At 37.3% G+C, this 16,025-nt stretch overlaps 1 protein-coding gene across 1 annotated transcript; it reads right to left on the bottom strand.

Moving 5' to 3' along the window:
* Window positions 1-296: 296 nt before the first annotated feature.
* LOC134743166 (uncharacterized) lies at window positions 297-15,313 on the bottom strand. The gene is made up of 8 exons (XM_063676541.1): window positions 15,201-15,313; window positions 5,760-5,885; window positions 5,281-5,436; window positions 4,631-4,786; window positions 3,957-4,109; window positions 3,353-3,676; window positions 712-1,857; window positions 297-471 (listed from the first exon to the last, which is right to left on the bottom strand). The coding sequence occupies exons 1-8, from the start codon at window positions 15,217-15,219 to the stop codon at window positions 359-361; spliced, it is 2,193 nt and encodes a 730-aa protein (XP_063532611.1). The 5' UTR covers window positions 15,220-15,313; the 3' UTR covers window positions 297-358.
* Between the last annotated feature and the right edge of the window lie 712 nt (window positions 15,314-16,025).

Here is a 16,025-nt window from a genome sequence, read left to right as displayed (position 1 = left end):
GACAACCCTAGGACCGGAGAACCCGGCCAAATTTAAAATACTTATTTCTTCTAGATTCCATGGAATTAGTGATTTTAATTCTAAAAAATAAAGACTTGTCTAATCAATCGTGTTGTGTTGAAATCGCGATCTAATACGGCAGAATTACGGAGTAAAAAAAACCTAAAATCATAAAAACGTAACGAAAATTTGTATAAAAATTAAGCATATCATTTACAGTACTTGTGTATTAAAAAAAATAAAAAAGGCCGCTTAGTTTTATAACAATTTGTCTTAGGTAGTAAAAAGCAGTTTAATTTAATAGTAATAATAAAAACTTTATTCATAACGGCTAAACATTTAGAAGACGGAAACGTGTTTATAATATAGTGCATGTTCTAGAGTTCGTCTGATTTCTGATTTCGGTCTCGACGGTCTCTTCTACTTTGTGCACGGATTGCTCGGCGTGATCGATGCCCTTGTGAATGTTATCTGAAAAATAAAAACAAATAAGTAACGACTACTAACTAACAACAACAACAATGCATGGACCATCGACAATGCTTTACGACATGTTTACGACCAAGTAGTGAGACCGAAAGAGAACTCAAACTACAGAATTGCATTTCGTTTTCATTACGAGATGTGTGTGTTAGTGTGTGGTGCCACGTTAATATTATGTTAAATAAAGGAAGGAAAAAGGAGTGACACGGTTCTTGGGTGAAAACATACCTACAACATTTTCTTCTATAACTTTTCCCTTGCCCATACAAGAATTTTCCTTGTCTCTTATGTTCTGAAAAATACGGGCAAGTCTTCCTTTCTCGGCCATTTTATTGACAACAACATCGCTCTCCTCGTTTTGTCCTACATCGTCATTATCTATATGGTCTTCGCTCCTTAGTATGGGTAGCACTGCTTGTGTTTTAGCCCCCTTTCCTGCCTGAGGGCTTGATTTGTCCGATCCACAAGGAATCGTTTCATTCTCCGACTGGCCAGTCTCGCTTTTTTGGCCATCGTCGCTATGTTTGCTTAAATTTGGGCTCATTTGAGACAAGTCCGGTATATGCAGTAATTCTTGTAAGATAGGCGATTTCGGTGGTGGTGAATTTGCTACTTCAACGATTTTGTCGGGTATTTGCAACGCTTTTTTCATGTTGTCTATTTTAGGAGTTATTTTTGCTTCAGTTTTCTTTATAACATCTTCAACAATCTCGATTTTCTCATGAGCTTTATCTGATGCTGCTTGATACGCCTCATTTGCCGCTGCTTTGATATTATCTGTTGTTTCTTTCGCGTGTTCCTCTACTTTTTCGACTGCGTTATCCAGCATAGTGTCCATAGTATCCATGGCATGCATTGCTTCAGCTTTGAGAGCGGCCGTAGTGGAATCCAACTCGTCTTTAATATCCTCAATACCATGTGTGCTTCCATTGTCATTCTCAAGGTCGTTTATGTTTACAATATGCGATCCGCTCACGTTAGCTTCCAGCGAATCGATCGATCCGGTTTCATCGACGTTTCCATTGATGTTATCAGTGTTTACGTCGACATTAGAGTTGGTAATATCCTCCATGGTGTGCAGTTCGTCTCCTTTGTTTATGGGTACTTTTAGGGGTGGTAATTCCGTTAGGGATACGAGTCTGGTCTCTTCGCTGACTACGTTAAAGTCGTTGTTGGTAAAGTCTGCGTTGGAACCCTTGGTGGCGGTGAGTAAGGTGTGGCAGCCGCCGCAGGCCACGTTGTCGACAATAAAGCCATTCATGGCGGTGACCCGCTTTGGCGAGTATTGATTGGACTCGTTTGAATTGCCGTCATTGTCGTCTAAACACAACTTGTTGTGCCTGGACTCGCCGCAGGTGTATAGGAGGCCGTTATCTAAAAAAAATGATTGAAAATTACAATTTCATTACAATGTAATAGTTACCTAGGTCATACTAAACTGCTTCCCGATTGACTGTTTTTGAGTTGTTAGCGTTAAACATCATATTCAAAGTTATAATGTGACATTAGTTGTAAAGTATATATGGAATCGGTTTTTTGGAAAATTAAAATTAATATGACTGAGTTACGTAATTACATTTATACGTATTAAACGGCAAACGTTGAGCGTACTTCTATGTACCTACCTATTATAGACTTATTTTCGCGCTTTTCAAATCTATCGTCTAAAATCTAAATATAGCAAATATAATATGAAACGTAAATAAGTAATCAATTTAGTTGTTTCTAACGAAACCCTATAGCTTTTTGTTACTGCCGTTACCTACTAAATGTTACATGACCTACATTCAATTCAAGACGCAACTTTTATATATTTACCAACGTTATTAAGCAGAAGCTCGAAACCCTTGAAGTTTTTACATAGTATTTACAATCTTATCCCCGTAGCTCTACAAATTGAAAGGTTATTAACATCCTTGAAGCAATTAGATACTTTAGGCACGAGTAGGTACGTCTTACTATGTACATTCGTTGGGTTGTGTTTTGTGACGTAGGTTAGCTATGCGTAATTGGGTTTAATATACAGTATACTTATGATTTAAGAATGGAGGAGGCCTTTGCCTATAAACGGGCACCTAGCTAAAAAAAATGTATATATTTAATGTTTAAAACTACTTAGTTTCATATAAAAACTTAAAAACCTTTCGACTCGGACGACATAAACTAGTACTACAATGAACTACCCAACTTTTTGAATCAATATATAACTTTTTACACAAAATATGTCCACTGTTCACAAAGCAGGCGTCAATACTGGCTATATCAATTTGTTACCCTTGACGGGTGGAGTGCCTAATGGCGGTATCATTTGATGGCAACGAATGTACCAAAATAGAAGTAGGCATGTACGACTGACAGTGACGTCCTTGTAAGGTCGTCACTGTCACCTATTTAAGTGCTCGTTGCTTTAATGAAATAGATGCTACGTATACGTACTTAACATTCGAATGATTTGATTGGTTTGTCATGAGGGGCGTAGCCACGAATTTAATTATCTGTTACTATGTATTAACCAATAAGTTCAATACAAGTTCATAACATGTTGACTCAGCATAGCACATCATAGCATATAGCATTGCTAAGTAAAATATAGGCAATAGAATCAGATGTGGACAACAATGGACAAAAAATACCTATTTGTACCACTACTCTACAAAATAACTTAAATCTATTTAGATTATTCTAGAAAAAATCTATTATTTTTATTTAATAAATGATAACGCCTCTTGAGGCCTCTTCTTACGGATACAACTCAGATTATATTTTTCGGTAGAAAGATTCAAAGATTTATTTGTTCAACATAGGTAAGTTACAAGATGTTAAAGATCACAAATAACACATATAAAGTAGGTATTTAAGCATAACTTACCCGTAACAAATGCCGTATGCATAGCACCACACGCGACCAGTTTCAACTGATATCCCTCAAACATTATCTCCATGTCAATTTCCGTTGGCTCAGCCACAAACTCTATTTCCTGGGGCATTGCTAGCTGGCCTCTCTCATTAGACCCGAACGCCAAGATTTTCGTCTCGTCCATAGACAGGAGGAAAGTGTGGGAAGCCCCGCAACACGCGCTTTTGATAGGAATGTCTAGAGGCAGAACTTCGGGCACGTATACAGTGGTCGCTGTGTTTGGGATGCCGAGTTTCTGGTTTTCGTTGTCTCCCGTCACGAAGACTGCACCTTGGGCTAAAATTAAGGGACGTAATTAGATATAAACTACTAAATAAAACTTGTATTACAATCGCCATTCATCGATCCCACCCCATTTATGTGGGATCCTCCTTGTGGCATATGTTTAGTATATATATTCTCTAACATTTTTGGGATCGGATTGCGCGACTAAATATAAAAACAGGCGTTTGTATTCTCAATCTCCTTTTGGAAGTCAATTGTAATTATGGATTATTAAACAACTTCCTATAAACTTGGGTCATAATTGTCATGATGACAAATTAAACTTACGTACTTGTAATAAAAACCGTGTGGTAGTATCCGCACTCGACGAAGGCGATTTTCTCCATGAACATGAGTTCGGTGAACTTGGTGGTCGATCTCGTGTCTTCGCCGAGCCCGAGCTGGCCCTCGGTGTTCGAGCCACATACGAACACTCTGCCGTCGTCTGGGTACATACACAAAAATTGTGTAAAATCAATTTGCTAGGCCCATAACCTGACCGTCGAGTCCATACTTGAAGTCGCGCAAGCGGCAAGATGAAAACTTATAATAAATTATAAGATTTATTGTAACTTCACTTGAAGATATCTGACATAGCAGGTGCGGGTCTGGAGTAGTAATTTGGATAGGTTTATGCAAGTTGCACATAACGCAAATACCTAATCGAAATTAACGTTGGGAATACCTAATGATAATAATATGATGTTTAGCTAATTTTGGTAACGCTTTGTTCCCCGGTTGATTGCAACGAGTGCTTTTCCAGGGAAATCGCTTTTTAGCTGTTAGACTGCTCCTCTTGCTTGCCTCTACTTTGTATGAATTGTTTTGGTATAGATTTTGTTTTAACAAAAAAAAAAACCATGTGACTGTGACTAAATACATAACTTTATAAGTCTCTGCAATGGATAATTGACTCATACCAGTAATAAAAATCTGACCCATTAAGTGTCGCTTTCGGGTAGTTACCAGTGAGTATCGCTGTGTGGTTGCTCCCTGCCGACACCTGTCTAATGTTGGGCTGGTCGTCTACCTCCACGTACTGTGGTACCGTGTGGTGCTCCAAGTCACCGGTACCCAGCTGCCCCTCATCGTTGCAGCCCACAGAGTACACTGAGTTGGTGTCTGCAAAACAATCAGGTGTCAAACAGCGTGGCATCGTCAAAATATTGGCACATCTCAAAGCAGACAGACAGTTTCAATTTGGAGGGACCACTGGGATTACTGACAGAAAACCTGCGAAATATTGGCTCTTGTGAGTGAGGTGGGTGACTCTTAGGGTCGGTTGCACCAAACCGGCTGTCGCCGTTTTACCGTTCGCTAAATTTTATTGTATGGAAAATTTCATAGTTCTCTGCTGCTTGACGTTAATCAGTCTGTTAATTGTGGTTGGTGCAACTAGACCTTAGTCAGTGAATTCTAACATGTCGATATTAATTTGTTAAAGCTAACTACCTACCAGTCGCAAGGTACGAACATGGCTTAACTATGGGGCTTGGCTTGAGAGAATTGATTCACGTTGAACGTACCACCTCCTTGTTGCCGAGCCATAGCTGTTTTAGGTAACGACCGAACACGAAACCTTACCCATTTTCCGATAAAGTTCTTGAAATACAAACCTGTAACGAAAACAGTGTGCGCGCGACCGCATGCCACGAACATGGCGCGATGTGGCTTGAGCCATTTAACGCACGACGGGCGCGTCACCTCATCCTGGTGGCCGAGACCCAGCTGCCCCCATGCGTTCCCGCCGAACACGAACACTCGCCCATTTTCTGACGAAAACAATTTATTATAATTATAAAGTATAAACATATTTTTTTGGGTTGTTTACGCCTTACCGCCTACGGATGTTGACGTTAACAGTTACACCTATAAGTAGGTAGATTATTTATAAGTGAAGGTTTAAAATATTGTAATAGTAAGCATCCCAATTTGCGCAGCACATGGCAATCTACATGAACTGGTGATAAATGAGCTTAATTTTTTTTACACTGAAACTTTCTTAATACCTACTGTCGAATCTTCTCAATACATTCAATATTCATTTTTGATGAGTCATACGAGTAAATACCTATTTAGTATAGACTGTACTCACGACATATGACGGCGCTATGTTCGTCACCGCAAGAAATAGCGACGATGGGATCATTCTTTATAAAGAAGTGGCTCGGCTCGTTGTCGGCAAAGTGGGACTTGCCGAACGTAAAAACGGCGCCCGTATCTGCAAAAATAAAAAGGATTAGAAGCAGAAACGGGCGAACGGCGTTAGCATCCTGATGTCTTGATTATACAAAAAAAATTTAAGCATATTTGTAATATATGACTAAAAATGTTTGCTTAGAAAATTTACCCAGATTATCTATAGCTGTAACTTAGACCCAATGCTTGACCTATTTCTATATTACGTCTGAGTTTAAAGATAGAGTAATTACAGTACACGCCCATCAGTAGCTTTCAGCAAACATTCCGAGCAGTTCTATGTTACGAGCACACAATCTACAATTAAGGCGGATTCTTAGCTATTTCTGTCTATGACCTATAGCGCCTTGAATTTCATTTCCGCGTTTCTTTATATAAGAGCTGTTTTACAAGGTATAGGTGTTGGCTGTTGAATTTATAAATGTTGCTATGTACTAGGGCTCCCGGTATCCGTGTTACACGCCGAAACGAATACCCGTGTTCTTAAGCCCGGCGGTACTAAGAACCCGGTTTACACGGAACCGCCGGGATTCGAAAACGTTTCGAAGGAACGTTCCCAAGAAACGTATCTCAGACACGTATCTCCGTTTACACGGGTACTTAAGACCGTTCCGAACGGGTCTGAATACTCCGAACCAGTTTGAGCCAATGTACAATGGTAACAAGGTCCACTTTCCACTATTATTATGTTGACTTCAGATGAATTCGTTTGTCGTACGATTTTTAAAGTAAAACTTTTAATTAAGTTAACATTAAAACCGCGATTTTAATACCGTAATTCGAATTAATTTCCGAATTTTTTAGTTAAATGGCTACAATCCGAAAAAAGTTTCACTTGCATCGTGGTTTCATAAAACCGCACAATTACTTTTTTTTAAATTGTTTTTAACCGTATTGATAAAACATAGGTACTGAGCCATCTTCCTATGTTTAATAGTAGGTATATATAATTTTTATTTTAAACTATTTATATCATTTAATAAAACCGATTGCTTCTAAGCTAATTACATAAATTTGATATCGATCAGTTTTTTTTTATAATTACATTATGGTATTGTATTTTTTCATTAATAATAGGTGTGCAGACAGAATACAATATTAATTAAAAATAAAAGTTTAATTATTTCGTGGTTATTTTTATCTCAGGTGTATTACTGCTTTGCGAAAACCACAAACCTGCCAACGGCGCAAAAAAAGTTAGGTACACAAAAGCGGGATTATCGAGTAATCATGCTCAAATGAAAAGCAGAATTTTACCCAAGAACCATAAAAACCCATACTACCTTGGATAACTTGCGATAATATTGCTAATTACATTACGATAGATCTTTAAATTGGTAATCATTCATAATTCACTTTGGTCACTTTCTCACTAGCGTTCAGGTAATAAACTTAAATGGTCCATCCATCCATTGTTTTCCAATATCCTTTTGTTTGTCATCGTCGAAAACATGTAGGTTCCCAAACTATTATCACAAGTGTCACCGCGAACTATAAGCTTTGTGTCGTTGTAATAAGGTCAAAACATCTGCACAAGAAAATGTTTTCCATTGTTTTGTAGCCGCGCCGCACTAAAAAGCGTTTTATTATGGTAAGAGGTACCTGGAGCAAAAACAATTACAATTTATTGAGAAGGTGCAATTTTATCGTTGATTTAAAATGTTTATTAATAACTAGCGACCCGCCTCGGCTTCGCATGGAGAGTCAAGCATAATAAAATACATTCTGTAACAAGTATTCACATCGGTAGCCCAATAATACTAAGACTTCCATCCACCTGTCTGTCACCACTCACTAGGCTGTATCTCATGAACCGTGATAGCTAGACAGTTAAAATTTTTACACATGTATTTCTGTTGCCGCTATAACAACTAAAATTTAAAATTAAATTTTGTACGGAACCTTCGGTGGGCGAGTCCGACTCGCACTTGTCCGGTTTTTTTAGAAGTTAATAATGGGTTAATTATTCTTAAAATATAGACAGACAGCCATCGCGCACTTTTTTGTAGACTTTTTTCCACCATACATTGTGTCGTTATATCTCAAATAGATTGGGCAGCGTTTCCGATTAAGCTCCTGGCCAGCGTGATTTTTTCTAACTTCATTAGCAAACATCGTCATATTTCTACCAATTTAAACAAAACCTTAACAAAATATATACATAAACATTCCCAAAGAAAAACTTCATTCATAGGTGAGGTCTGGTTATCGCGAACATACAGACAGACATACGGACGCGGCGGGGGACTTTGTTTTATAAGGTGTACCTACATTACATTACATTATATGACAAGAAATATAATTTCATATCATGTTCTCAAATTAAACTAAAAATAAAGAAGCAAGTTAAAAAATTTTTTTTTATAAATACTTACCTAATGCCAATTTCGAACATTAGTTTGACTTCCTGCCTACATACTGAACTCGATGGTTCTAATTTTTTTTTTAAATAGGTACTAGCAGGTTTTTATTTTATTTTATTGCTAACCCGCAACGTAAAAAAAGTAGCTATTTAAAGTGCTATATAAAATACTACTTTGATAAGAAGCGTGAATACTCGTAATACCTATTGCAAGCAAAAACTACCTGCTCAAGAAAGGGTTTTCTAAACCGTTTATTAAATTTCGACTCTATGACCCCACGGAATAAGGTTAAATATGACAGAAACTCGTCATGAATCTTTTGTCTATTCATTTGTAGCTGGCGTTCGTTCCTTCGCTACTATCGTCAAGGACGTGTCCGGAGCCACGGATAAATAAGATACGTATCTTCGAATACCCGTTTATCCGTGTACACGGGTCTTAACTACACGTTTCTTAATTAAACGTGCGGAACGGGCCAGAAAACCGTTTACGTATTATTCGGAGACGGGTATTCGAAACGTGTAAACGAAACACGGATTCGACCGCGAGCCCTACTATGTACTTAGTTTTCATATCACTATATGAAGGGTACACGGAAAGAACATGTCTAGTCACTTTAGTAACATTTTGAGTATTTGCGGTTTTAAAATTTGGAACCATGTCAAAATGTATGGTAATTCCGTGACCAAGTCTTTTTTAACTAAAAAAAAGTTGTTACATATATTATACAGTGGTAGCAAAATATATAACTAATAGTTCATTAAGAGCTCTACATTATGAAATGAAAATCTCATTTTCGAAAAAAGTGACTAGACATGTTCTTTCCGTGTACCCTTTATATGATGTCACTGTAAATGCTTTGACTTGCGGACGAGCCCTTGAGGCCTACCTACTTACAGAATAAATATTAAAATTTTGAATTTTGAGAAACAAAATTAATCTCCTTTTTTTAACATACCTATTTAAAGTCAGTTTAAAAATAATCTTTAATGTCAATTAATAAATGGAAAAAATTAAAGCTGGAGGGCCAATACTACTACTACTAGTGAATCAAAAAACTTTTAGCAAAGAAATTGTTGTGTCCAGTACGGCTACATCAGTCCGGCACTGACATAAACGCTAGCGTGAACGTAACTTACTTTCTATGCATCTCGCTCGTACTGACATATTAGTGCGACCGAGATGTATAGAAAGTAAATTACGTAGACGTTAGAGTATATGTCAGTTTTGACACCGTCAGTGACTCATGGTACGGGTACACAAAGCCCGATACCACAGAATATATAATAGTACTATACCGATACATTGATGGTTATAGAGTAGTATAACTACGTAGCTTTTTTCTCTGTCTGACAATCTCACGTCTTCCTTTTTTTTTTTATGCGACAAACAGGTGTAAAATTAATTAATATTTCACTTTAACTGGCATGCTTTTGGGCATAAAAATGGACGCCGCTAAATCCTAGATGATAGGAATCTGATCAGATTACAGCGTAACCCGGCAAGGTCGCCGGAAATTATGGCTCACGCACAAAAAGAGCACTTTTGTTCCAAAAAGAATTCTCACTCGCAGTGACGTCATTTTCGGCGTGATGAATAATGTAACTTAAGGAGCCCACTGAGTAAGGGTTATTTACGTCTGTGTACCTCGAATCTACGGACGGTTTTCGCTACATAAAGGAAATTTACTGCTATGGACTACGGCGTAGCACACGTAGCACCGTTACCTACCGTTGCCCGTCCTTCATTTAAACTATATATGTTTTTAAAGATTAACCGACAGGCGTCAAGCTTCTTTCCCGTCGGGGGTTATAAATTCCGTCTAAATATTAACAACAAAGTTACTATTGACGAATGAACCTTCTGATTTAGCATATTTTACACCATGCATAAAATAAAGCACCAGAAGATTAATAGAGAAACGTAGACAGCAGTTATTTTTAGACACAATTTCTATTTTAAAACCCTAACATGCTAGTGTTTCATATAAATTCCATAGTAGCAAACTGAGGTAGCAAAATCGTTTTGACAGTTCGAAAAAAGAAACTGATTTGACTAGTAGTCAATATCCTATTACCTAGGGTTACAAGTGAAAGCGCGAAAGGTTGTTATCAATATAATTGGTATCATATTTTATCTTTTTGAATTAGCCTTTTTCAAGCTCATTAAGGATCTCTAAGGGCACACACTTCATCAAAGGATCACTTGTTTCTCCGTCCATCTTAATTACAGACTTAATTGTCTTTGATAGTTGTATGAAAAACTGATAATCCTAAGATTAGCGCGATTAGAGCCCATTCAGCGGTAATCACGACATGTTGTCGTTTTGCCTCTACGAAGCATTTCCGCTACATACCGGGAAACCTACGTTATCGGTTACGACGTAGCGCTACGACCGTAGCTCAGCGGTGAATGGATTACATATCAGAATACCGAAAATTGATTTACCTAATCTCGAAACACCTTTATGCTCGATTCACCTATTTTTAAAATACCTAATGATCATTTTACCTAAACATTGAATGACCTAAGTTCATAATACCTAATTTCATTTAATTAACCTAATGGACGAAACACCTAATGCACGATATACCTAATGCACGTTCTACCTAACGCACGTTTTGACCTAAAGCTATTATACCTAATACACGGTAATGCATGAAACAACTAAAGCTGATATACCTAATGAATGATACACCTAAAGCTGATGATATACCTAATGAATGATATACCTAAAGTTGATTTACCTAATGGATAAAATACTTAAAGCTGTTATAATGTAAGATATAATGTAATCCTTTTATTGACATTGAACAATATACTAGTATTAAATTCTGGACTTAATTGACATCTTACAACTAAATTGACATTTGTTTTTATTTGTACAATTAATCTTAGCAATCTAATTATTTTTTAATTGTCTGTAATGTGTTTCTTCTAGGACTCCTTTTTGTTTGTTTGTCTGTTTATTTATTTTATTTTTTATGATTTTATTGTTTATTATGTGCATGATTAGTGCTAATGTAACATGTTATTACTGTTTTTGCATGGCTTATGTCGATATTTGCAAATAAAGATGAATACTGAATATACCTAACGAACGAAATGCCTAAAGTCGATATACCTAAACCACGGAATTCCTAAACTCGATATACCTAATGCATGTCATACCGAAAGTCGATATACCTAATGGACGATATCCCTAAACTTTATTTACTTATTAAACGAAATACCTAAAGCTATACGTTAACGACCAATAGTGGTAAAATCTGTTATTGACATTCGGCCCGATTAGAACAATGCTTATAGCAAGTCACAGCGGTACGGTCAGTGTCAAAAGTGACGTTTTTTGGTAGAAGAAGTGTTAGATAAGTTTACTATAAAAATACTACGCGTGCTACGCTGCGGCCTAACTTCGTAGCAGCGTTTTCCGGTACATAGGTATGTGGTACATCAGATTTGGACAGTAAAGTGGTAGTGTGAGTTCTAAGATCTAGGAGAGTAATTTACTTAGTCCTAAGGGGTTCAGTTCCAACACGCAAGGTAGTATTGGTCTAATAATCGACCAAATTATTATAATCCAAAGATTCCAAAGAATAAATAAAATAATTTTTTTTAAAATTCTTTATGAGACACGTCAAGGTCTGTGAAATCACTTAAGCCCACTTATAATAAACGTTTTCTTATGAAAATTTTATAACGTTTGAATACTTTGAATACATAATAAGTAATTTATGTATAGTTGGAACATAGCCAAGTTATGGGGCTAAAATAGTTTCATATCATAAATGACTGGACAGTTAGTCCCAAAGGCACATAGAGAGGCATTGCATTGTTCAGTTGGTACATTTTATTATAAAGGATCTCACGCTAGATGGGCCCGAGCCCGGGCCGAGGCGTCCGACACGTCATTTTCTATGACGGCTGATCGGTGATCACGTGGTGCCTTCCATAGAAAACGAAGCGTCGGAAGCTCCCCGGCCCGGTCTAGCGTGAGTCAACTTTAAGCTGAATGACCGTGCGTTGTATAATTGGTACGTTACGTACCACTAAGTACATTTTAGTCGCATCTTTCTTACACATTCTTCGCTCAGACATGCTCAGCCTGTAAATAGCATGAGTATTCGGCTACTTTTGCTTGGATAGGGATGACTCAACAAGCTACTAAAATGGACTAAGAACAACTACAAGAATTTTTATATAGTCGTCTAACGACGTAGTTGGCTACCATTGGGGGCGGGGCGGTGGCATGCGAATCAAACATTATATACCATACGTAAGGCGGTGTGAATTATATGCTCGTAGTTATAATAAAAATACTTAACATTATCGTAAGACAAAAGCAATTAGCTTTGGTGGCCTAGAGGTAAGGCTTCCAAACCGGAGGTCGTGGGTTCGAGTTATCTACTTAATTAGAATTCAGTATAAAGATCTCCCATGATTCTTCTCACTTGATGGCCTCATCGAAAGATCCGCGCTGGAAGTCGCTAATAACATGCTGAAATGAGGCCATTTTGTGGCACATTATTTTTCTACGTTTTTATTATATGTAAGTAGATAAATAGTCTCGTTTGTGTTTACGAATAAAAGTACTTCTTATTATTCACAACGACGGGACTTAATCGCGTAAAATAAGTTTTAAATTTACCTCCGATGTTTCGAGGACGGCGTTGTCCCCGTGGTCTCAACCACGTTCGTTCGTATTGACAACGCCGTCCTCAAAACGTCGGAAGTAAATTTAAAACTTATTTTACGCCATTATCAGTGTTTTAAAAGTACTTCTATTTCTGTTAATAGAAATAGAAGATAACGATAACGACATTACTAACGATATTTATTGTAAGATTTTTTTGGTAGAGGAAAACATCATGAGAAAACGGGATTAATCTCAATAATCGGGATTAATTTCTGAAATCAAATTACAGCAGATTTCATAATATTCAGTGCCTGCGACAATTCTTTCAAAAAAGTAAAGTAAAAAAAAGTTTGGGTTGTCAAAAGCGAGCCCCGCAACCGGGAAAGGGCTCATACTTATAAGGTGGAAAGGTAAAATTACAGCGCACTACAAATTTCTTGCTGATTAAACGTAGGCGTAGGAGAATCTTTATCAATTTGACCAAAACAAACTAATTAAGGTCGGGTGATGTAACAGAAGTTAAGACGAACAATCCTGAGTGTGTGAAATGAATAGTACAATAATAAACGTAAGTGCACGCGATTGAGTCCCGATTCAGTTATAATATTATGAGTGAAAATCGTGCTAGTTTAAATCAACATAATATAAGAAAAAAACCGGCCAAGAGGATGTCGGGACATGCTCAGTGTAGGGTTCTGTAGCTACCCTACCGTCACAATAGGCTAAACTGGAGCTATTAGTATAGAATAAACGAAGTTCACGAAGGGACGAAGGGATGATGAGGGAAGGCATGGGAAGGGAAGGGACTCAAAACACGTGAGCTAAACCGTAAAAGCGTGCGTTGAGCAAATTATACCTTATTATGAACTAAATAGAAATCGCAAATAAATCGCGATATAATAGGTATTTAGGCAGAACTTTCTTCCAAACATCTACCTATACATGTTCTTACATTTTTGATTTCGTCACCCATTCAACGCTAATCACGACTGTCGTTAAGCTTGTATTTTTTTTTTGCAGTAAACCAGGAAAGCAGGAAATCTGATGCTACAGGCTACGACGTAGCACATCTGGGTGCGTAGCCAACGTGCAATCGTTAACGCTCCGTAGCGAACGAAACGCAACTGTCACTGTCGCACTGTACTAGTGTGGGAGAGTGATAGAGAGAGATGACTACGATACCCTACGGAGCGTAACGGCATAATTGGCACGTTGGCTACGCGGCTACGCGCCCTGGATACGCTCCAGTTAAGTTAACGCCGTTAAGAGGGGGCGTAAAGCCAGGAAATTAGAACAAAACAAAAGATATATGTAGAAAAATCATTTTAAATTTTTAGTGCGAGTCGGACACGCGTACGAAGGGTTCCGTACCATTACGCAAAAAACAGCACAAAAATCGCGTTTGTTGTATGGGAGCCCCATTTAAAAACTTATTTTATTCTGTTTTTAGTATTTGTTGTTATAGCGGCAACAGAAATACATCATCTGTGAAAATTCCTACTGTCTAGCTATCACGGTTCATGAGATACAGCCTGGTGACAGACGGACAGACAGACGGACGGACGGACGGACGGACAGCGGAGTCTTAGTAATAGGTTCCCGTTTTTACCCTTTGGGTACGGGACCCTAAAAATCGCCTATTAGTCTAAAACCAGTGAAGCTCTTTTGAGAAGTGAACATTACCTACAAACAAAAGTAAAAAAATATTGACGCAAACTCTGATTTCATTGAAATTGTATTTTAACTATTAACATTTGCGGCTGCTTTAAACCCACTGTAAATAAATACACAAAGTCTATCAAATCAATCATTAGATAGATATTGTGTTAATCATATTACAATAATATAAATTGGACTTACAAAAATGGTAAGCGTTCAGTAGGTGCAGCAGGTAATAATTTTATATTACGATTCACGTTTCCAATTGTCGTTTTATTCATACTAGAAGTTAAAAACCCATATAATAATATAATTATAAATCCTTGACATTTACGTATAGAAAATAGAAACTAGTTGTTGACGATAAAAAATACCCATTAAATAATTGGGACTCACCGGTTTTCGACAAACAAACTAAATATATATTCATGAAATAAAACTGAAAACGGATTAAATATATCGCGTATATTGAATTTATAATACATCCCGATGTTTTAAACCCTTTACAGCGTTCGTGGTCAACGGGTGACGGGTTTTATTTCATGAGTAACTATCGCGATAACCGAAGACAATATCAAATATATATTTTTTAAATGAATGACTCCATTAAATTATCTGTGTATTTTTAATTTCGCGGATCAAATTGGCGAATTTGTTTGAAAATGGAACACAATTTCACCTGGTATGTCATCGGTCATGGCGTCGTGTTGAGCGTTCAGTGCGAGGTTTCCATGGCGGATCGACCGGTCGACCGCGGGGTGACGACTGACCGGTGGCCGTTTGGCCGCCACGTGCCACCCTTGCTTTGAAAACCACCACTGTTGTGTACACGGAAATAGTTTCACTGGAAACAGGTTGCTAATGAGAATATCATTTTTATCCTGATTTACCCAAGGTTTGTTTGTTTCTTGAAGAATTTATTATTTAATTATTAATTGTATGTCAATTTTCTATCTGTGACTTCCTGTAATTGGTTAGGTATTGGTTTATATAATATTATTATAGCTGTTGGTACTCCTTAAATTAAATAAGTTTAACTTACAAAAGGCGCTAGTAAGTACACCTGTTTCCATACATCTTATACTTAAAGAGTTTCTAATCTAGATAGTTCTATAACGCGCTAAGTTGCCTAAAATTGCTATTGACAGTTAAGTCTGCTCATAATCCTTTATATCTTCGACAAATTATGACGGTTGTGAAAACAGTAACCAATTCTGAATGAGCCTTTTCCCCCTTTGACATAATTACAAAACTTGGCCTCGGAGCTTTTTATTTACATATCTAGTATGGTCAGTACTATATACTAATACTAGGGGCAGTATTTTGGTTACCTGTAAGAAAATAGGTAGGTACCTACTATAGTGGATGGAGAATTAGTGTCCCTTTGAAGGTGGCCGCCTGTCGGCTGCTTTGAAAATTATTTTAATTGTTGATTCATTACATTTAATAATTTGATTTATGGTGGTGAGTCATAAAACCTTTGCCTCAGCTCTTAGATAGTAAC

This window comes from Cydia strobilella, chromosome 7 (genome assembly GCF_947568885.1).
Source record: "Cydia strobilella chromosome 7, ilCydStro3.1, whole genome shotgun sequence".
In the NCBI taxonomy this organism is placed as follows: domain Eukaryota; kingdom Metazoa; phylum Arthropoda; class Insecta; order Lepidoptera; family Tortricidae; genus Cydia; species Cydia strobilella.
Note: the sequence above shows the minus strand (reverse complement) of the source record. Positions and strands in the feature narration are given on the sequence as shown.

Bases quoted from the DNA above. Each gene is read 5' to 3' on its own strand.
- LOC134743166 (XM_063676541.1), bottom strand. The intron at 4,110-4,630 runs GTAACTACCCGA...GTATGTACCCAG, and splicing joins CCACACAGCGATACTCACTG to ACGACGGCAGAGTGTTCGTA. The intron at 1,858-3,352 runs GTAAGTTATGCT...CATTTTTTTTAG, and splicing joins GCATACGGCATTTGTTACGG to ATAACGGCCTCCTATACACC.